Below are 24,010 nucleotides of genomic sequence, written 5' to 3'. Positions count from 1 at the left end.
ATAAATGTTTATTCAATGAAGTGAATGACAAACTGTAGCACTCATTAGCAAAACACTCTGGTATTTACCAATATTTAATTAAATTAAATTAATTTATTTATTTGAGACAGGGTTTTGCTCTCTTGCCGAGTTTCCGAGTAGCTGGTAGAGATGAGGTCTCCCTGTGTTTCTCAGGCTGGTCTTGAACTCCTCAGCTCAAGTGATCCTCTCGCCTTGGCCTCGCAAAGTGCTGATATTATAGGAGTTAGCCTCGGCACCTGGCCTTACCAGTATTTTTAAAAGCTGTCTTTGTTGGATTAAATCCTTCACACTTTAATTTAAACTGATTTCTCCTTACTTAATGGATATTAAATATCAGGTGAATAACCAGGCTATTATACTCTCTGCAAATATACCTTTCTATGCATATTATGGTGTTTTGGTTTAATTATTTAAGACTTTCACTAAATTACCCCATCTCTTGTATCTCTGATTATACTGTGCTGAATAACCTTAGATACCTTAATCTTCAGTCTTCATGTGTCTTGTCTAACCTTTTAGTGATCCTTTTATTGGTCTCCTGACAGACACAAGCAAACTTGTTGTGATTCCTTGAAATATCTGTTCCACTGTAGATCTGGCCAGTGCTAACTCTTGCTTTGTGTTGCTCACATTATCATATCTCCATTTATGCCTATTCATTGTGGTTTTGTAAAGCTAGTGCTGTATACTAACACTTTTTTTTTTTAAGGGACAGGGTCTTGCTTTGTTACTCAGGCTGGATTACAGTGACGAGATTATAGCTCACTGCAGCCTTGAACTCCCGGGCTCAAATGATCCTCCTGCCCCAGATTCCAAAGTGGCTATTACTATAGGTGTGCTCCACCATGCCGAGCTAATTTTAAATTTTTTTTTGTAAAGATGGGGTCTCACTATGTTGCCAAGTGCTGTCTCGATCTCATGGCCTCAAGGCATCCTCCTGCCTTGGCCTCCCAAAGTGCTGAAATTACAGACATGAGCCACTGCACCCAGCCACAAATTTAACAGATTTATTTGATGAACAAAATAATTGTGGTAATATGACATTGAATAAAATAAGCCTAATCTCAGTCCTCATAGTGTTTACTTAGTGAGAAATGCACTAAATAAATTAACAATGACAATTTTGGGGGGAAGTACTATTGTAAAGGAAGTAGAGGGTGGTATGGAAACACGCGGCAGGGGCGCCTGAACAAGACGTAGGGTGGAAGGGCTCCTTCCTGGAGGGAATGCCTTGAAACATGAGTGAGAATTGGCCAGGTCAGGAGGCAGTTTGCTGGGATTGGAAGGCGGTACTTTTCAGGACCTGCAAGACATTTGGCATGGCTGGGGAGTAGCATGGGAACCGTGAGAGATGCCACTGGTGGGGAAATGTGGGATCATTTTAAGGAATTTAGACTTTATTGTAAGGGCAGTAGAGTGCCACTGAAGTGATTTAATCTGGGAAGGGTCACAATCCAATGTATGTACATTTTAGAAAGCTACATAGCACATTAGTAAGTGTGGAGAAGTAGTTACAGCTGGGCGTACTGCTCTCTGCAGCAGGGTTTTTCAACTTCAGCACTATTGACATTTGAGGCCAACGAATTCTTTGTTGGGGGAGGGTAGCAGGGTGCCATCCTGTGCCTTGTGGGATATTTGGTAGCATCCTTGGTCTCTATCCACTGGATGCCAGTAGTACCTCCCCCAACCTTCTGGGAGTTGTGGCAACCAAAAATGTCCCAGACATTGCCAGATGTCCTATTTTAGGGACAAAATCGCCCTTGGTTGAGGACACTGGTCTGGAGACAGAGAGTTAAGAATTATTAATGTCCTATAACAAGGACAGGGGCTGTGGGGTGGTGATAGGGCTCCTAATAGTGAGCTGATATAGGTGCACCATCCAGCACGGTGCTTTAGGGACCATAGCCATTACAATTCTACCCATATAATAGGGAGCTTATCTTTGTTTATTTTAGATAAACATTTTTGCCCCCAACAAATGGCTTTTACTTTTGTTTTAGTTTGTCAGGTCCAGGACCAAATTCAAGGCATGCTTTTCTGTGATGTGGTTTGGTCAGTGTTCCTTTGCTGATAACAGTACCCTTTAGTGGAAAGGGATTTGTTAAAGGGTATCAGGAAGGAAACAAAACATCAGAAAAAGGCAGAGAACCAGACTTGGGAGTATGTGGTCCATGAAGGTGAACATTCCCCATGCAGGACCATTCCACCAGAAGTCACCACCTTTCTCCCCCAGGAGAATCATCTCTGCCACCAGGCTGACCAGAGTCTCCCAGAGGTGTGCTGCTTTGCTGAATTTAGAGCACAAGGCAAAACAAATTGTAAGGCAGTCTAGGAATTTTCACTTTTCCACCTCAAGACGGTGTATTAATATTAATAGAAAAGCAAGTAAGAAGGGGATTGGAATTGTTGAGTTTACTGGTCTATAGTATCTGCCACTGTATTAGAGACCAACTTGTGATCTTAGATTTTTTTTTTTGGTGGAGTTTGTCTAAGAACAGCTTACTCTCATTGCATGGTGTTCCTTTCCTATTAAAATTCTCATACTGCTCTATAAAGAACCTGATTCTCTTTGTGTTTGAGTACTTTTGAAAATGCCAATAACATGGCTGGGGGAAGACTATGACTTTGCAGATATCAATGATACTGACTTCCCTTTGCCCTGGGGGTGGAGTGCAAGTGACACATAGGACTTTGCAGTCTGACCCCAGCCAACCTGGACAGCCTCCACTCTGGCTACTTTCCCTCCCAGCCTCTCCACACCAAGCCTTTCCCCTGTCCTGATTGTGCCATCTCTGTCATGTCTTTGCTCAAGCTTTGCCTTCTAACTAGAATCCCTTCTTATCCTGTCTTCTATATGAAGAAAACTGCTTCTCCTTCAAGATTCAGCTCAAGCAGTCCTTCTTTGAACTCTTCTCAATTCCCCCAGGAAGAGTTAGGTAGTCTCTCTGCATATTGTAACAGTCATCACAAGACATTGTAATGATTTGTTTACATGGTTGTCTCTTCTCTCAAATGGCTCAAAGGCACCTTAAGTGTATGTTGAATAATAATGAGAATGATTTGAGAATGCCACAGAATGATTTGAATCATTGTCATAGAGTTGATTCCCAAACAAAAGAGAGAGCACAGTAAGATTGATGTATAAATTCTGCTTGCATCTATCAGAGCTGTTTTTTTTTTTAATTCTCTAGACATGTTTATAGGGGTTTTCGTGAAAATTGCTATTATCCTACTTATTTTTTTAAAAGGGGGAAATATTTTTGGAGAGCCGGGAGGCAAATAAGAAAAAGAAAGAAAAAAAAAAAAAAAAGAAGACCGAAGTTGAAAATATATTAATGCTACTGTTGTGAATTGCCTACATTTGTCCAAAATAATGTTTTTAAAATGAAAATATAAATGTGTTTGTAATTATGGTGCATATGCTTTGTTAGAATAAAAATGCTTAAGAAAAGAGAGCAGGGGCTATGGCCAGGGAAGATGAAACAGCTGTTTTGAAAACTGTCATATCCATTGCTTCATTTAATTTTCAGAACAATCCTTGGAGCTAGGGAATATTATTGCCATGACATGGGATTACAAGTTGAAGCTCTGAAAAATAAAATATCTTATCAGAGTCATAAATTCAAAGTTGTCTGTGACTGCAAGTCTCATGTTTTTCTAACTTTGCTGGGTTTGGGGTTTAGAACTTTGTATTAAAATGTAGTGTTATAAGGATAGTATTTATTGAAAATAATGGTATATGAATTTGCTAAGTAAAACTATGTAGAATTAATATAAAAATGTCCTCAGTTTAAGGAATCCTATTTTAAGAGAAGAAACCTTGTAAAAGTTTCAGTATTATTCATGAAGACTGGCACTTCTGTGGATACCTGTCATTTTAGATTATGCAAACATCTGAAAGCATTCTCTCGAAAGCAATTATGACAATATAAGAAACTCTTCCTGGGTGACTACACGTCATCAGTCAATTCCTTTCTATCCAAGGGAATAAACTTTCTATCTGAGGGAATAAAGGAAATGTTAATATGAAATACCACGACGAAGTGAAAGCGGGGAGTGCACAGCAGGCAGCTAGGTGGTCATCGAAGACCTTGCCAGAGAGCAGGGTATGGTCAAAAGTAAATTGAATAAGTGAAAACAAGCAAGTGGAGAGAGCAGATAGAAGAATTGAAGTTTTTCTCTTTTTTTCTTTCTAGAAGCTAGAAGAGGTCTCAGGTAATCTAGTCTAAGACTTTCATTTTGCAGGAAGAAAACTGAGGTCCTTAAAGATAAGCTTCTTGCCCAGGGTCATACAACTAATAAGTAACCATGTGGGGCCTTGAACTGCTCTAATCCAAGCCTAGTGATTTCTCTCCTCTATTGCAATTTCTCGAGAAGAATAGACAGAAATGTCTGAAGACAGTTCCAAAGAGAAGTCTTTAAAGGTCTCTATTTGAGAAGAGCTGCTAATAAATGAAAAGAGTCATTCCCAGAAGCATTCATTAATTGCATGTGGTCCCATATTTTGTCTGAGCAAGCATGATGAGTCTGACTCTCAGTGAGCAGTCCCCCAGCTGTTTATCATCCAGCTATTTAGGATCCTGGAAAAATTATTAAGCTCTGAAGGAAGTGCTCAGGATTTTTAGAAAGATAGACCCTACTCCCCATCTGCTTTTGTTGTGCTGTAAGTCAAAGGCATTTCTAGTGTTCTCCCCCATGTCCCATTTAGTTATAGTTAGAATGCTCTACCATGACCCTTCCTGCTTTTTCCAGGTTTATTTCTGATATCTAACTGACGTTTTTCATTGCGCGTTCTAGTATTCTTTGCGTGATAGTGTGCTTTATCAAATGCCTCTGTCATATGCAAATTTATTTTTTTCTGTTTTAGTTTCTGTTTAGTGATAAAATGGTTCCCTTCTTTTCTGCTCTTTCATCATTATGATAGTCAAATACTCATGCCAGAGCCTGGTATTGACAGGTCTGTAGGTGATGGTTAAGCTTGAAAGAGATTTTGTTCTAATCCATTTATTTCCCTCCTCCTCCACCTAGTTTTCATTTTTAACCTAATGACTTTGCTTCATCTCTCTTTGTACTTTAATGCACTTCTAAATTCATGCCCCTCTCTTGCAGGTATGATGAAGCCAGCAGGGCCTTTGGGGGTCACTGCCACTGGGGGAATGTTGCCTCCGGGTCCTCCACCTCCTGGGCCCCATCAGTTTGGTCAGAATGGAGCTCATGCTGCTGGTCACCCTCAACAAAGGTGAGCTAGGTAGATTCCAGCCTTCGTTTGTATATTCAACTAATATGATTTCAGAAATACCTTCTAAGCTTATATGTTTATTGGTTGAAAGTTTGACTAAAATGTCTACATCCCTGAAAGGATCTATTAGATAACTGCCCTAGGAAACAAAGCAATAGGAAAAGTTATGGCTGGGCATGGTGGTTCACGGCTGTAATCCCAGCACTTTGAGGGGTTGAGTTGGGCAGATGGCTTGAGCCCAGGAGTTTGAGACCAGCCTAGGCAACATAGTGAGACCCCGTGTCTACAAAAATAGAAAAAATTAGCCGGCCTGGTGGCGCATGCTTGTAGTCCTAGCTACTGGAGAGGTTGAGATGGGAGGATCCTGTAAGCCCGGGAAGTCAAGGCTGCAGTGAGCTATGACTGTGCCATTGCACTCCAGCCTGGGCAACACAGTGAGACCCTGTCTCAAAAAAAAAAACAAGAAAAGTTATGAAGGAAAAAGACAATATTAGTAGGTATTTTAAAATGTATCAAAAAGTACTTGTGTCAGTACCATACATTTTAGTTTTGAGTTATGTTCAGTTTGTTTTAGAATTTCATGTCAATTTCTAATTCCTTTAGATGCCCACAGCCTATATTCTTGAATAAAATTTTAAATCATTCTATTTTCTTGGATCCTTCACAGAACTGAGCTTAGTGCCAATGGGTGCTTAATAAATGTTTTAAAATTAAATCAGATTGTTGCCAATGGTAAAGTCTAGGAGCTTGATGTGGAAGGCACACAGATGCCAGTGAGGGATTCTCAAAAGGCAGAGCTGTAGTAAAAACAACACAGGAAATAAATCTTGTGTTTGTGTTTATAATAAATTGAGGGAGAGAAAAGTTGGAAGCAGGCCTGGAGAAGCCAAGATGTATGAAATATTTAGAGCCTGCAGCCCACTAGGGACTAGTCCCTGGGAAAGAAGCCAGCATCAAACCTTCCTTGTTAGAAATCCCATTATTGTTTATCCGGTGAGGTGTAGCTGCCGAGAACCTGTGCCACGCCAGTGCCAAGCCACAGGCAGTGTTTGCTTTGGAGTTTCTCCAAGGATTACCCAGAGGCTTCATTTCTCAGATTCCTTCTCAGGTAGCAAGGTTTGGGGGTGGGGAGGGGTGGGCAGTAACCCCTAGATGTGACTCTAGACCCTCCTAATGGTGAAGCCTTTTAGTCATGGTCTTTCATGAAGCCTATAGTCCTCCATAATAGGAAAACTCCCTCCGGGATTTTTTTAAGTCATCAGGTTAATTCTCCTACAGGGCATTTGTGAGTTTGGCACTTGCTGGCTCTTGTTTGTCATGATAACATTTGCCGGTTGAAATGGTAGCTATGGGATGCAGAGGGTAGGTCATTAAGTGTGATAGTAGTTTAAGCTTGGAGCAAGAAGTCAAAGGGCCTTACTCGGGACTTGACCCTACTGCCCTGAGTCTCAGAAGAGTGATAGAAAGGCAAGAGAGGAAGAGCAAAAAGACGGAGAAGCAAGACGCCTCTTCTGGTTCCAGCAGTTTACCACCTGTGGACACTGGTGAAGTTCCTTGGCCATGCCCGTCCTCATTTTCCTCACTTGTAAAATGAGAATATAGAACTCTCAGTCCAGAAGTAAAGGGGAGAAGACCTAGAAAAATTCATCATTACTGGGTGTGGTGGTTCACGTCTGTAATCCCAACACTCTGGGAGGCTGACACGAGAGGATCGCCTGAGCCCAGGAGTTCGAGACAGCCTGGGCAACATGATGAGACCCCATCACTACAAAAAATTTAAAAAATTAGCCAAGCATGGTGACATGCACCTGTGGTCCCAGCTACTTCAGAGGCTGAGGTGAGAGGATAGCTTGAGGCCAGGAGGTCAAGGCTGAAGTGAACTGTGTTTGTGCTATTATACTCCAGCCTGGGCGACAGAGGGAGACCCTGTCTTAAGGAATGAAAAAAAAAAAAAAAAAAAAAAAAAAAATTATTGTTGTGAACTTCCAGGCATCTCAGATTTTTTTTTTTTTTTAAAAAGAAATACAGAGATTGAACAGCTGGTTTCAAGTTTAGAAAAATGTTTTGGTCACTGGTATTAGCCTGGAATTGATTTTGTTTTGTTTATTGCCATTTATTTCACTTGAGTAGGTTGCTTAAGAGTGAGTAAACCATAGACTTTGCCATCAAGCAGGCCCTAACTTTGTGATTGTGAGCCCAGCACAGGGTCTGGCCCAGTGAAGAGTGGAGGACTCTAGAGTCAGGACATGTTTGCTTATCTTGGCCTAGACGGTTACTAGCTAGATAAGTTACCTAACCTCTATGTGCCTCAGTTTGCTCATGACGATTTTAACAATAATACATGGTTTTGAGGATTTTAATGATTAACGCATACAGAGTACCTTTCCCAGTGCACAGTGCCCATGGACTCAACACCTTAGCATTTGTCAGTATCATTTCCATTGGCTGAAAAGTCCACTGTTTATAACATGTCCATCCTTAGAGCTCAATGTAGTTACTCATGACAGCTCAGGAATCTCTTGACAGCTTAAAGAAGCTGCTTTTATGGTGATTCCTAGGGAAGTACTGACAGATTTTACTCCCTGTCTTCTACTGTTCACTTACTACAACTTGCATACTGGATTGAAGGTTAGAATTGGGGTTAAAAAGTGAAAAAGTCAGGGAAAAGTGTAGTATTTCAGACTGAGCCTTCCTGCTGCCTTGCCCTCATGGGACACGATTCTGTGAATGTAGCGCAATGCAAGGGTAAAGTGCACCGTGATTGTGCAGGTGAATCACACCAGTCTGATGACAGAGGCTGTCAAAGAGCATAGATGGCATATGACTTTTCAATGGGAATTCCAGCATTTTATCTGTGTCATTTGTACTTAGTATACCAAAGAAATATTTTAATTTTACTGTTTCTAAATTATCAAATAGAAACAAGATATAAAAAAGTTACTACGTTGATTTGAGTTTAACATGTAAAATTGTTATGTTTAAAATACTGCTATTTTAAATATAATGTTTTATAAAATTTAAAAGTCTTACCTAGTTATTTGTCTTTTTGATTTGACTGAGGAAGAATAAATGTCTTAAACTTGGCAAGCAGTGCTAAAGTTATCTACATAGAGTTACTACTGGGTAGGATATTAAATAAAATCTGCAACCTAAAAATCAGTGTTTTAAATTATAAGATAAAAATTGAATCAATCAATTGTAAGTGATGTATTCTGATGAAGAAACAGTGAATTTGAGGGAACAGGGGAACCATCTTCCCAAATTGAAGCTGATATGTGTGAATCTACTAAGAAATTGATTGCAACAAAAGATGAAGGAGCAATAAAAATATGAGAAGTAGTTGTTTTTTCTTCAATTTTATTTAATGTGGGAAACAATGCTAGGATGTGGTGGAACTTTCATTTTTTCTACTCTATGGGCTAGGTATTCAAAATTCTGATTTTGTTTCAATCAGATTTTGAAAAATTTGGCATCTTAATTCCGCATACAAACTTCAGCATACATCTCATTTCTTGAGCAATTTGTTGCAAACTTGAAAATGGGAAGTGTTTGAAGTTGAACAGGCCACAGAAAACGGAGTCAACTCTACAGAGGATTAGGATTAAATCGAGGCTAAATTTTCAGGTTTTATTAATAATCTGGTAGTAATTATTTATTGAATTCTTTCTGATGGTGATTCTGCCCTTCTCTGACATTCAGTGAAACAGTAAATTAAAATACATACTTGACATTCAATGAAACCGTAAATTAAAATATATAATTGAATGTTTTTCAGTCTAGAGCCGTGTTAAATAAAGGCAGTCAACATGAGAAACATTTATTTAACTCTGTATGGTTCTTCATTTTAACATTATAGCAAAAAAAAAAAAAAAAAAGGGATCATTCCATTTTACTTGCTCTTTTTCAGAATTTGAAAGCTTCGAGCTACAGAGATTAAGTGGCTTAGCTATAGTGGTACACCAGGTTTCTGTGCTATGGCAGGAGGACTTGGATTCCCACCTCTGCTTTGTACGACATGCTATGTGATTTTGAATAAAGCAATGAAGTTAAAAAATATGGGCGGGGCGCTGTGGCTCACGCCTGTAATCCCAGCACTTTGGGAGGCTGAGGTGGGCGGATCACGAGGTCCAGAGATTGAGACCATCCTAGCCAACATGGTGAAACCCTGTCTCCCCTGTCTCTACTAAAAGTACAAAAATTAGCTGGGCGTGGTGGTGCGTGCCTGTAATTCCAGCTACTCGGAAGGCTGAGGTAGGAGAATCACTTGAACCCGGGAGGTGGAGGTTGCAGCTGAGATCTTGCCATTGCATTCCAGCCTGGGCGACAAGAATGAAACTCCATCTCAAAAAAAAAAAAAAAATTAAACAAATTTGTATATTTAAGATGTTCTTTCATCGCTTTCCTCATTTATGTGAGGGTTTTGTTAGCCATTTAATACTATTCTGTTTATTTTAAAATTGATAATAATTGCTTTTAAAAACCAAATCTATTTAAAACTTACGATATTTAAGTTGGTCAGAAAGAAATAATGTATTTGTGAATTTCTGAAACCTAACTCCTGGGCTATATGTTAGGCACTGAATGATAAGTAGGCATTTATGGATTGAAAGTAATAACTGATGGTTATACAGTCTCTCATTCTCTATTTTAAATCCTTAAATCCTTAACTTTTGTTAAGTTAAAAAAAAATACTTGAAGCTGCTTGTGTTATAACTCCTGTTTGAAATATATTTTGTCCTACCTGTATTGTAAAAACAAAAAATGATTCACGGAATTGTATATTTAAAAGTATTAACATTTATGAAACACCTTTGACATTGTTTTGGGGGGCTTTTTTCTCCATATAAATGCAGCATCCCCAGTTTCTGCTTATCAAATCCAAAGTGTGTAACCGTACCTCACTGCATCCATGAATATATTCTGTAGTACATGTGTATTCTGCCTGTGTGTAATTACTTCATTTATTCCCTATGACAAAGTTTTTTGGCTGTTGGTTTGTTTTGAGACGGAGTCTCGCTCTGTCGCCCAGGCTGGAGTGCAGCGATGTGATCTTGGCTCACTGCAAGCTCCACCTCTGGGGTTCACGCCATTCTCCTGCCTCAGCCTCCCGAGCAGCTGGGGTTACAGGCACCCGCCACCACGCCCGGCTAATTTTTTGTATTTTTAGTAGAGATGGGGTTCCACCGTGTTAACCAGAATGATCTCGATCTCCTGACCTCGTGATCCACCTGCCTCAGCCTCCCAAAGGGCTGGGATTACAAGTGTGAGCCACCGTGCCTGGCGGATAAAGTTTTTTTAAAAGATGACAAAGTATTATTTCTTAAAAAGAAGAAATGTTTTCATCTTAGGAAACAATGGATTTACAAAACAGACCTTTAATATAATTCTTGAAATCATTTTTTTAGTGATCACAACATATTTTAAATGTGTCATGTGAGACTAGAATTAGATTTTTTGTGCTTGTGTGTCACCAGTATCATTAATTGATTAGAGATATAAAGAACACTTTTACTGTGAAAAGTTAATGTTTGTATTTTCTATCTTTTATTCATTTTCTTCCAAAAAGTATTTAAGTCAAACGGTGCTTAGTCTAACTGTGTTGGGGTTTTTGGAAAATTTGACAGGAGAGAAATTGGATAGTTTTGTTTAACAATATTTTTGGGTTACAGTGTTATTCATTCAATCATTTCTAGATAATTTTCTGCTATAGGATAGCTTGTACTTGTGGGTACAATGGAAAGAGCATTTTCTTTCTTTCTTTTTTTTTCTTGCAACATGGATTTTATTAGGCAGGCTTTTCTGCATCATTACAGAAGAGTCCTAAATTACAAAGTCAATTCCGGCTTCCTATGAAACATAGACTGCAGAAATAAGCTGTTCAGAGGTATGAGTGGAAAAGAGCGTTTTCATCACTCACCTATTTATCTCAAAGTGTGAGATATTATTCTGCAAATATGCTAAATGTCATTCACTCAGAGTAATGGTTGGAAGGTTAATTTTCTGTTTTGTTTGTAATAATCAATTTAAACATATGGAGAAAAATGACAACATAAAATTAGTGTGATGCTTTGAAAAGTGCACTCACTGAAGACCTGGAAGAACGCTGGTCCTAGTGTTGTCACAAATAAATTGTGAGACTTTAGGCAAGCAGTGGCTTCCCTCAGGCTCTGCTCCTAACCTCTCAATGGCAGTAGGAGGCAGAAGGCAAGACATGGGCCATGGGGAAATAGTTTCCAGTTTACAGAGAAATCGAAAGCAGAGTATACCATTTGGGAAAATTCAATTTTATTTAAAATTCATAAGAATTTATAATGTGACTCTCAGGCAGGCTTTAATCTCATTTGGCAGATTAACCATGCTAGGTACACTGTCCAGATAGCGGCCATTATTTAATGCAGAACAAGAAAAAAATAAATGTCTAATAAGTTCAAGCTAAATCAAAGGTAAAGCATGATGTACTTTTTAGATTTTTTTTTTTTCTCTTTGGAACAGGGTCTGGCTCTGTTGCCAGGCTAGAGTGCAGTGGCGCAGTCTCAGCTCACTGTAGCCTTGACCTCCTGGGCTCAAGTGATCCTCTTACTTCAACTGTCCAAGTAGTGCCACCACTCCTGGTTAACTTTTTATTTTATTTTGTTTTATTTTTCGTAGAGACAGGGTCTCACTATGTTGCCCAGGCTGGTCTTGAATTCCTGGGCTCAAGTTGTCCTCCCACCTCAGCCTCCCAAAGTGCTAGGATTATAGGCGTGAGCCACTGCTTCTGGCTGTATTGTTTTCTTGATTTTCGTTTTTCTGATGGTTAACTTTAGTATAGATAAGGCTCTGGTGGGCTCAGTTTCCCAAACTGATTTCCAGAACTGGTTTTATGCTCACAGTAGGATTTTTTTTTTCTATCTCGGTATGTTCAGCATGTGAGCATAAATATAAGATGATGCTACATTATCATATTGAGCTCACGTCAAGCTTAATTAAAGATTTAGTGTATAATATCAGTCATTTTCCTAGGCCCACTAGACAGGCTTATTTAATTACATTGTTGTATGTCATTTGCTTGAGATGCTGTGATACTGTTTAACATCCTGTTTTCCTTGCTCAGATTTCCAGGCCCTCCACCTGTCAACAATGTGGCATCCTCATATGCACCATACCAACCCTCTGCACAATCATCTTACCCAAGTCCTATGTCCACTTCATCTGTCACCCAGCTGGGCAGCCAGCTCAGTGCTATGCAGATCAACAGCTATGGTAATAGTTTTATTGTTAGTGTTTATTGACTGCCTTGTGTCCTGGTTATTTTTAATGAGAGAGGTTTTCTTCATTTTTAAAATAGATGTAACTAGGGCATACTGTGTTGAAGTAGTGTTTGGACATTTTAATAATAAAGCATCTATCTTATGTAGGGCTATAGTTAATTGTTTTCTTGATCATGCTGCCACTTATTTCAAGGTAATTGAAGGACCCTCAGAATACCTTCCATTCAATGATTGAACAATAAAAAAAGACAAAAAATCCTGACTTAACAAATAAGCATTAGAACAGTGAAATTATTTTAAGAAATAAAATAAGGATAATTTAAACCTTGTATTGTTTGTGATGGGGCCCCCAAATCAGAAATATAGTATTCATTGTTTCACAGTGCATTTTAATTATGTGTTTAGATCATGGAAAGAATGGAAGCTCAGATGTTGTGAGGCAGAAAAGAGAAGAATAAGAGAGGAAAGAGTCACAGTACTGAGATTTACATCAACAGAAATGCTGTATATCCTATGAGTCGTGGAAAGCTCCACTGTAATGACAGCACAGTTGGCCATTTATCTAGATGAAGAATATTTTCATGTTACTTAAAATTAGTTTTCTGAAGTGTGATTAAAACCCCTCTATTTTCTGTCTTTTACTCATTTCAAAATGGGTAAGTCTCCAAAGAAGCAACCCAGTTTCCCATAATCAGAGAAAGGAAACATAATCTGGTTTTACAGCTGTTTCCAATATGATTGGAGAGCATGTTGGTGGCCCTTCTCTTCTCTCTGGTTATTTCTACCTAATTCTGAAATTTGTTTGGTCAGGTCACGCACAGGATGCAAATAATTTATTGAATGTGCAATTTACCTGAGTAATGCTTGTTATGTAATAGAATTTTTATATGATTTTCTAGATTTTTGTACCAGATACAAATTCTTAAATTAATGTGTATATCATGTAATTACACAACTGAGTTAAAATTTATCCTATGAATTCCCTCACTTAAATTATAAATGTTGCTTTTACCTTTTAAAAATTTTCCAGACCAGGCATGGTGGCTCACACCTATAATCCCAGCACTTCAGGAGGCCAAGGAGGAAGTACTGCTTGAGCCCAGGAGTTTGAGACCAGCCTGAGCAACATCATGAGACCCCATCTCCACACACACACACACAAAAAAAAAAGAAAATGAACTTGGCATGGTGGTGTGTGCCTGTAGTCTTAGCTACTTGGGAGGCTGAGGTGGGAGGATCACTGGAGCCCTGGATGTTGAGGCTACAGTGATCCATTATCTTGCCATTGCATTGCAGCCTCAGTGACAGAGCAAGACCCTGTCCTAAAAAAAAAATCCCAGTTGTGTAAAATAGTATTTGTTCTGTTTTCTGAATGAAGATTTCAATTTGTGGCAAAAAAAAAAAACCCCAAACATGTATTTCTAAGGGTGTCCTCTTGCTTTATGTCAGGAAAACAAGCATCTCTGTCGTGTACTTTGCAGAAGTCAGAGAGTTGAGAAATGTGGTATTTAAGTGGGCTGGTCTTCTTTCTCACGCAGGTTCAGGCATGGCTCCTCCAAGCCAGGGACCCCCTGGCCCTCTGTCAGCCACATCATTGCAGACTCCTCCACGACCTCCACAGCCGTCCATTTTGCAACCTGGATCTCAAGTTCTTCCACCACCACCCACCACACTCAATGGTCCTGGTGCCTCACCTTTGCTTCCACCAATGTACAGGCCAGACGGGCTCTCTGGGCCTCCTCCTCCAAATTCTCAGTACCAGCCCCCACCTCTTCCAGGCCAGACCCTGGGTGCTGGATATCCTCCACAGCAGGGTAAGGTAGACAGGGTGCAGGGAAATGCTTTGGGTTACCCGGGGGAACCCTTAACTGAAAATCAGCTTTGTTCCTATGTTACTAGGTATTTATCACTTACTTTTAAGAAATGGTAGTGTTTGAAGAGTTTTGGCAAGAGGAAAGAAATGGGGAACCACATTCATAATTGACTCCTTGCCTTTTTTAATAAGAAGAAAAATACAACATGCTTGACTGAACAGCATAATATCGTCACAAGTCTTACATGCTGGATTTGGGATGATAGTAATTTCTCTTTAAATTTTTTCCAAGCAGCCAACTCTGGCCCCCAGATGGCAGGCGCCCAACTTTCTTACCCGGGAGGCTTCCCCGGAGGTCCTGCACAGCTGGCTGGTCCGCCACAGCCCCAGAAGAAGCTGGATCCTGATTCTATCCCTAGCCCAGTAAGTGTTCTACTCACTCTCAGAGTCTCACTCACAAAGGAAGCATCCATTTTTCTCAGCAACTCGTCAGTTTGTTAGCATTTATCCTGTTCATTATCTTAGAAGTTAGGAGATACTCATCACATAGAGGGAAGGCTTCCTTCCTTATATGTGTGTATGGGGGGAGGTATGCTAGGGTTATGGGCATACTAAAGGTCTCCATGAAAGAGCAGCCTATGTTGGCTTTTTTTTTTTTTGGTGTCGTATAAACTGGGCAGTGTCTATAATGTTTACGTTGACATATTTTGCCAGTATCTATTGCTATGTAATGAGTAATTAATAGACTATATCCTGTAGAAACATGCTATTTTAGATAACTAAAGGATCCTTTTCAATAAGAGAAACCCATAGAGACTGAAAGTATATTTTACATCTTGCACATTAAAAAAAACAAAATTTGTTTATGTAAAGTTAGAACTAAACTCTTCACTCAGGTGATTTTTTTGTAGGGTTACCCTTGAATAATTTTATCAGTCAAGCTTTACAAGGCTATTCTGCATAGCAAACAATCCCCAACTTTGCTTACAACTGCAAAGATGTATTATTCACTCAGCTTACATGTAGGCCGCAGCAACTGCAGATTGGCTTTAGGCTTTGCTTCATCCGTCCTTATTCCAGAATCCAGAGTGAAGAGGCATCCACTACTGAGGACATGCTATTTTGTGGCAGAGGGAGGAAACAGCTGGCCAAAATGTGCAACAGCTCTTAAAGCTTCCACTCATGTGTGGCATGTGTTATAACCACTCATGTGCCCTTGGCTGAAGCACGTCATAAAACAAAGCCCAATGTCAATGGGGCAGGGAAGCTGCCAATTTTATGGCATTGGGATATAAAATCCTTTTGGAATAATAATGAAATCGGCTACAGTTAGTTTTGTGTCTTTGAATAGATTCTGTAAACATAAGTAGAAGAAGTTAGAAATAAACTAAGGAGCACAAAAAGCTACCATATTAGCTAACTTTTGCTGTGTAACAAACTGCTACAAAACAGTAGCTTAGCACTACTATTTAATTAATTAATTAATTAATTAATTAATTTGTTATTATACTTTAAGTTCTAGGGTACATGTGTACAACGTGCAGGTTTGTTACATATGTATACATGTGCCATGTTGGTGTGCTGCACCCATTAACTTGTCATTTGCATTACGTATATCTCCTAATGGTATCCCTCTCCCCTCCCACAACCCCACAACAGGCCCTGGTGTGTGATGTTCCTCTTCCTGTGTCCAAGTGTTCTCATTGTTCAATTCCCACCTATGAGAGAGAAATGCGGTGTTTGGTTTTCTGTTCTTGCAATAGTTTGCTGAGAATGATGGTTTCCAGCTGCATCCATGTCCCTACAAAGGACAGGAACTCATCCTTTTTTATGGCTGCATAGTATTCCATGGTGTATATGTGCCACATTTTCTTAATCCAGTCTGTCATTGATGGACATTTGGGTTGGTTCCAAGTCTTTGCTATTGTGAATAGTGCCGCAATAAGCATACATGTGCATGTGTCTTTATAGCAGCATGATTTATAGTCCTTTGGGTATATACCCAGTAATGGAATGGCTGGGTCAAATGGTATTTCTAGTTCTAGATCCTTGAGGAATCGCCACACTGTCTTCCACAATGGTTGAACTAGTTTATAGTCCCACCAACAGTGTAAAAGTGTTCCTATTTCTCCAGCACCTGGTGTTTCCTGACTTTCATGATTGCCATTCTAACTGGTGTGAGATGGTATCTCATTGTGGTTTTGATTTGCATTTCTCTGATGGTGAGTGATGATGAGCATTTTTTCATGTGTCTGTTGGCTGCATAAATGTCTTCTTTTGAGAAGTGTCTGTTCATATCCTTTGCCCACTTTTTGATGGGGTTGTTTGTTTTTTTCTTGTAAATTTGAGTTCTTTGTAGGTTCTGGATATTAGCCCTTTGTCAGATGAGTAGATTGCAAAAATTTTCTCCCATTCTGTAGGTTGCCTGTTCTCTCTGATGGTAGTTTCTTTTGCTGTGCAGAAGCTCTTTAGTTTGATTAGATCCCATTTGTCAATTTTGGCTTTTGTTGCCATTGCTTTTGGTGTTTTAGACATGAAGTCCTTGCCCATGCCTGGGTCCTGAATGATATTGCCTAGGTTTTCTTCTAGGGTTTTTATGGTTTTAGGTCTAACGTTTAAGTCTCTAATTCATCTCGAATTAATTTTTGTATAAGGTGTAAGGAAGGGATCCAGTTTCAACTTTCTACATATGGCTAGGCAGTTTTCCCAGCACCATTTATTAAATAGGGAATCCTTTCCCCATTTCTTCTTTTTGTCAGGTTTGTCAAAGATCAGATGGTTGTAGATGTGTGGTATTATTTCTGAGGGCTCTGTTCTGTTCCATTGGTCTATATCTCTGTTTTGGTACCAGTACCATGTTGTTTTGGTTACTGTAGCTTTAGCACTACTATTTATTAATATTCATGACCCAGTGGATTCCCTGGGCAGCTTTGCTAATCTGGGCCAGGCTCACCTGATTTTGGCTGGGCTTGCTCACGCATCTGGGGTCAGCTGGAGGCTTGGCTAGGGTGTGGATGGTTTAGGATAATGTATTAGTTTCCTGTGGCTGCTGTAACAAATTTGTAACAAATTACCACAAATCAGGTGACTTAAAACAATAGAAATTTATTCTAAGCAGGGCTGTGCTGCCTCTGAAGGCTGTAGAGGAGAATCTATTCATAGGCTCTTTCAGCTTCTGGTGGCTTCAGGTCTTCCTTGACTTGTGACCATATGACTCCAAGCTCTGCTTCTGTGGTCACATTGAGTCCTCCTTTTCTTTGTGTCTTCTTCTCTGGGTGTCTGTCTCAAAATTCCTCTACCTCTTTCTTATACATGTGATTCCATTCAGGGCCAGGATAAGCTCCTCCTCTCAAGATCCTTAATAATATTCTTTTGCCATTTGAGGTAATGAAATGGAAAAGGTTCCCTTATCCCTTTTGCAGGACATGTGACGGGGATGTGGCTCGCTTCTTCAGTGCCCCAATGCTCAAATCTCTAGGGGAGCATACAGATGGGCAGGCTGTGGGGCTCCATCTCCCATGGCAGTGTCTAGGAATGAATGTTTACAGTTGAAGCCCCAGTGGACATGTGTTACAGGGTGCTCTTTTAGTTTGCCGTCTATAGGCGACTTGTATTAACCAGCTCAGTTAGACCCCTTCCTTATCACAAGGACAGAGGGATTTCTGTATCCCAGGTTTTTGCCTTGGTGTACTGGAAGAATTGGATCACACGTGGGCTTGGAGAATGAGTGCAAGGTTTTATTGAGTAGAAGTAGCTCTCAGCAGTTGGGGGAACCAGAGGGAACCTGGAGTCCTACCACTCAGTGGCCCGGGCCTCCTCTGACTGCCCCGGCCAAACTCCGCATCTGCCCGTGTCTGTCAGTGTGCTCTTCCACCGGTGTTCTCCCTCCACGTCCTCTCGCCGTCCAGCTGCTTGTATCTTTATCTGCTGATGTGCTCCTTTCCACATCTGGCTGCCTGTGTGTCTGCCCGCTAGGGACTTGGGTTTTTATAGGCCGAGGATGGGGGCATGGCGGGCCAGGGTGGTCTTGGAAAATGCAACATTTGGGCATGGAAGCAAGAGTGCCTGTCCTCACCTACGTCCGTGGTAGTAGAGCCCTACCCGGGGACCCATCTTTCTCTACCCAGCACTTCCCTGCCCCCCTCCTGTATCAGTAATATTCACAGATTTCAGAGATTAGGACATGGACGTGTCTTTCTGAGGGGCACTGCTCTTCCCATCATAGATAGTGTCATTTGTGTGTCTTGTGTTTGGTACCCATCTGTTGATGGGGGATGAACAGGCCACGTTGTCAAGCAAGGTACACTGGGTTTGTTCATGGGGTGGCAGACATCTAAGAGGGAAGGTAGGAGTTTGCATGGCCTTTTGAGGCTTAGGCTTGGAACGGGCACATCGCTACTTCTGCTACATTCTCTTGGCCAAAGCAAGTCACAAGACTGCCTTAGATTCAAAAATGGACTTTGCCTCTTGATGGGAGGAGGGGCAAGGCAACGTTGAAAAGAGCATTGATATAAGGAAGCGCAGATAATTTTGACTGTTTTTGTAATCTGTTACTTATTCTATATTTATTTGAATTTAAAGTTGAAGATTTGTAATACTGTCTACTGCTATAACATGTTAGAAATTAAATTTTGACAATTCTTAGTGCCGTTATTGATAATCATATTCCCAGTCATTACTTTTATGGCTTAAAAGAAAGAAGGAGGGAGATTTATTTTAATTAATGGTTTCACTTCATTATGGGGACTGAGTTGGAAAGTTAGGACAGTAGGCTGGAGACCTAGGGAAGAGTTGATATTGCAGCTCAAGTCTGAAGGCATCTGGAGGCAGAATTTTCCTCTCTCTCAGGAAACCTGTTTCTCCTAAGGTGGTCCGCTGATTAGATGAAGCCCATCCACATTATGAAAAGTAATCTGCTTTACTCAAAGCCTGCCTGTTTAAATGTTAATTCGATCTTAAAAAATACTTTAAAAATACCTTCACAGCACCATCTAGACTTCGACTGGTATTTGTCCCAAAAATGGCCTAGCCAAGTTGACACATAAAATTAACCATCACATCCCCTTTCTCTTGCATCATCTATACTTCTTTGAAAATGAACTTAAGTTTTTCTCTGTCTAGTTCATTCTCGTCAGAATATAAATATCCTATGATGCCTCCCATCATTAATAAAAGAAGCTTTCCTTGGCCTTTCCCCAAACCTGGATTCAGTTTCCTCCCATCTCTTGGCTTTCTTTTATAGCCAGAAATCTCCCAAAGAGTTGCCTATATCTGTCGTTTTCAGTTCATCTCCTCCCACTCTCTCCTGATCCTATTCCAGTTTAGATTTCATCACCACAACCCCACAATACTGTGCTAGTCCAATTACCGATGACTTCCTGTTGCCAAATCTAATGGTCAATTCTCAGCTTTCATGTGACTTGACATCAGCAGCAATTTGACACATCTGTTTACTCCGTTCTCCTTGAAATGAAACTTTTACATTTGCCTTCTGGGATTCCTCCCATTTGCTTACATCTCTGTCTACCCCACTGGAGGCTCTGTCTCCTTTGTTGATGTCTCCCAATCTCTCTGACCACCTAGTGTTAGAAGTGTCCTAAGGCTTAGTCTTTGGAGCTGTCCCTTTCTCCATTGACATTTACTCTCTGGATAACACTTCTCAAAATGTGCTCCCAGGACAGCACCATCAGCATCATCTGGGAGCTTATTAAAAATTCATGTTCTCAAGCCTCAGCACAAACCTATGGAATCAGAATCTCTAAGGGTAAGGCCCTGGAATCTGTGTTTCAACAAGCTCTTCAGATGATTCCTGGGCACACCAAAGTGTGCAAAGCACCACTCTAGATAATTCCATCTATTTTCGTGGCTTCGAATAAGTGCAGATATTTCTAGTAAAGACGTTTTCCCTGAAATCCAGATCCAATTCCATTCTTCTACCTCCTCAGGCCAAAAACCTGGGAATCATCTCTGATTCTTCCTTTCTTGCACATCTCACATTTAGTTCTTTAGCTAGTTCTCTTGGTCCTACCTTGTCTATTCATCCTGTTCCAAGCCTCTACTATCTACCTACCTAGGTTTTTATAAGAGTCTCCTAATTGGTCTCCCTGCCCTTTCAGTCGTCCATTCCAATTCTAAGTCAGATCATGTCATGGCTAAGGAAACCAATACTCTAGTTAAAAACTAAAGTTCTTACAGTAGTCTACAGGATCCTACATTATTTGCCACCCCTGGCTCCCCTCACCCCCTCCACACACACGCATGCACGCACACACACACACACACACACACACACACACACACACACACCTCCTACCCCTGACCTTGTCTCTTACCACTCTTCTCCACCTGCTTTGACCAACACCAGCAGCCTCCTTATTGTTCCTTGGCAGGCCAAGCATGGCCCTAACTCAAGGCCTTTGCCTTTATTCTGCTTTGATGCTCTTCCCCTAGATGTATGCAGGGCATGACTCATGTCCTCATTTCCTTAATGTCCTCATTGCTCATCCTTAGTCTCCCTGGCACCCCATCCATATCACTCCATATCCACAGCACTGATTACTGCCTGATGTCGGGTGTATTACTTGTACATTTGTTTACTTACTGCCTTTCTTCCGCAAAAGAATGTCCACTCCATGAGGGCAAGGATTTGGTTTTGTTCACTGCTGTGTCTCTAACACTTAGAACAGAGCCTGATACATAGTATATGTCCACATATTCCTTGAATGAATTAATTAATAAATAAATAGGCAACAAAAGCAAGAAGGAGTAGATGCTGTGACTCATCCAGGACCCTTACAATACATACAGACAAATCAGTCCAGTATTTATTTTTATCTTAAAACTAATGAAATCGTGGTGGTCAGATGGAGCCTGTTTGTGTTCCTATTACCAAAGGAATATGCTTTTGCTAACAAAATAAATTTTTCCTTCTGGAAAGAAAGATGTAAAGTCACATTTACTGAGCTTCTGCTATACTCCAGTCCTGAGCTAGGTGCGTAGGTGCTTATTACAACCCTTTTGGGTGGTGGTTTTAAATAAATTTTGAAAGTAAGGAAATATATCGTCATCAAAACTCTTCCTCCCTCCTTTTCTGTGTCCATAAGAGGATTATTCAGTAGTTGGGTGCTTTCTACTCCCCTTATCTTACCACTCCAAAATTCACATGATCCTGCTAAGCAGCCTTTCTTGCGTGGCACACACATCTTCCTGTTTTTCCCTTATCCTTGTTCACTTATCTCAAGATAATCACTTTCTTTTTTTCTCTTTTCCAATTCTGTTTTATGAACTCAGAATGCTCCACTCATAGCAGATAAATATAATCGTAATTCTAGCAGCACATCTTCTGAAGGAAAAATAAGTCTATACCTTTTGAAGTAGTTTTGGAATTATCAAGAATCACTGTCATTAAATCTAAACCCTTCAAGTACTGAGTCACAGTCAAAATTGCTGTTGATGCTTCTTTATCTCTAAGCCTGTTTTTCAAGAACATGCATTTGAGGTAAATAAAAAAAGGCATAGTATTTTTTAGCAATTATCAGAACTACTTTAATATCTCCCACTCTTTTCTTTGTAGTATTCCATCCAAGATATGAATTAATTTAGAAATGTAATTACTACTGATAACATTGTTTCTTTGGAGGCAGGGCTTTGTAAATTGCAAATGGATAATTTAAAAATAAACTTTTTGGAAACATAGTCTATTGAAGACTATATTCAATATGTTCTGTATATTATGCACACTAATACATTATCATGGTTTTTACTTCACTTTCATATTGGACTCTTTGTTGGTTGAAATGATTGCAATAAATATTGATAATATAAAAACGACTCTAAGCCAGGTGCAGTGGCTCATGCCTATAATCCCAGCACTTTTGGTGGCTAAGGTAGGAGGAAAACTTGAGCCCAAGAATTTGAGACAAGCCTGGGCAACAAAGTTAGACCTCATTTCTACAAAAAATTTAAAAATTAACTGGGCATAGTGGTGCACACCTGTAGTCCCAGTTACTTGGCAGGCTGAGGCAAGAGAATGGCTTGAGCCCAGGAGATTGAGGCTGCAGTGAGCCCTCTTCATGCCACTGTACTTCAGCCTGAGCATCAGAGCAAGACCCTGTCTCAAAAAAATAAAAATCAACTCTATTTTTAATGAATTCGGTTAACCTTGTGGTCAAAATACAGAATATAATTACAGTGTTTCAGTTTCTCTGCTTCTTGTCTCTGCTCATGGTAGCTTTAGTCTTGTCTGTGTCTGACAGCAGTTACGTTTGGAGCCATTTTATGTTTTAATCTAATAACAGTTCAGATCCTATGAAATTAGGAGGGAAGACCTGTAGACTTAAAGGCAGGCTAAATCTGTCATCAACATTTCATAAAACCAATGTTGTCAGTACCAGCTGGGGACTGGATTGGATGGAATGGGAGGGAAGAGTAGAGAAAGCAACATTTCAGAGTTTGCAGAAGGCAGTTTTCATATCGTTAATGGTTTTAGGAATATTAAAAACTGCACCCTTGGTGCAGTTTGGACACACTGTTCCAGTCTGGACACACTTCATGTTTCTCCATTTTTTTCTTCCTCTTCTTACACCCTCTCCATTTTTTTTTCCTTTTATTCCTCCTTGTTTCTCCTATGAAGAAAGAAGTGAGGGAAGGGAGAAGATAAAGAGGAACATAATTATTGGGATTCTTTCTTGTTCTCTTTTTAACTGCATACTACTAGATTTTGCTCATAATTTTCACTCCTAAACAATTAGAACAGAAAGACATTTTGTATCTCTTATAATATTCATCAATAACAATTGTTTTTAACAGAGAAATATCAGATGCTTCCACATTCGATGACAGAACTTAGAGACTTTTGCTCCTGTTGACTTCTCTACAGTGGGCAAAAACCACATGGGATTGCTTTATACCGTTTGTGTCTTACATCTCAAGGAGCCAGGGATGCAGTTGGGGAAACTTGAAAAGCAAATTGAAGATCAAAAGACATTTGAGGAGAACGTTAAGGTTTTTTATAGGTTGTATATTATAAATCATTTCTTCTGAGATAATTTTTAGCCTTTTGGAAGTTTCTTTTATTTGAAAAAGTATTTCCTTTGTTTATTTATTTTGAGATAGGATCTTCCTCTGTTGCCCAGGCTGGAATGCAGTGGCACGATCATAGCTTATTGCAGCCTTGAACTCCTGAGCTTAAGCAATCCTCCTACTTCAGCCTCCAGAGTAGCTGGGACTACAGGCAGATGCCACCATGCCTGGCTAATTTTTAAAACCTTTTTAGTAAAGATGAGGCCTCACTCTGTTGCCCAGGCTGTTCTTGAACTCCTGAGCTCAAGTGGTCCTCCCACCTTGGCCTCCCAAAGTGCTGGGATTATAGACATGAGCCATTGTACCAGGCCAGTATTTCCTTTAAATAGTTATTTTCAATTTCTTTTGTTACCAGATTTTTTTTTTTTTTTTAAGAAAATGCTGACCAGGTGCAGCGGCTCACACCTGTAACACCAACACTTTGAGAGGCCAAGGCAGGAGGATTGCTTGAGCCCAGGAGTTTGAGACCAGGGCAACATAGGGAGAGGAGGCCCTGTCTCTGCAAAAAGATGAAGAAAAAGAAAATTAGCCAGGTGTGGTGGCACCCACCTGTGGTCCCAGCTACTCGGAATGGCTTGAGTCAGGGAGGTGAAGGCTGCAGTGAGC

General features: G+C 40.1%; 1 protein-coding gene across 4 annotated transcripts in view; it reads left to right on the top strand.

Moving 5' to 3' along the window:
* The window catches only part of SEC24D (SEC24 homolog D, COPII coat complex component), a 110,504-nt gene that overhangs the window by 5,568 nt on the left and 80,926 nt on the right, over positions 1–24,010 (top strand). For 2 of the 4 annotated variants that reach the window (XM_028848745.2, XM_078002217.1), the window contains exons 3-6: positions 5,131–5,260; positions 12,354–12,502; positions 14,049–14,324; positions 14,619–14,746. In XM_028848745.2, the coding sequence (XP_028704578.2) occupies positions 5,131–5,260; positions 12,354–12,502; positions 14,049–14,324; positions 14,619–14,746 (683 nt within the window). Of the gene's footprint in view, positions 1–5,130; positions 5,261–12,353; positions 12,503–14,048; positions 14,325–14,615; positions 14,747–24,010 lie in introns of all 4 variants that reach the window. The other 2 variants (XM_028848744.2, XM_002804183.4) reach the window with 1 other exon arrangement.

The sequence above is a fragment of the Macaca mulatta genome, chromosome 5 (genome assembly GCF_049350105.2).
Source record: "Macaca mulatta isolate MMU2019108-1 chromosome 5, T2T-MMU8v2.0, whole genome shotgun sequence".
Classification (NCBI taxonomy): Eukaryota; Metazoa; Chordata; class Mammalia; order Primates; family Cercopithecidae; genus Macaca; species Macaca mulatta.
Note: the sequence above shows the minus strand (reverse complement) of the source record. Positions and strands in the feature narration are given on the sequence as shown.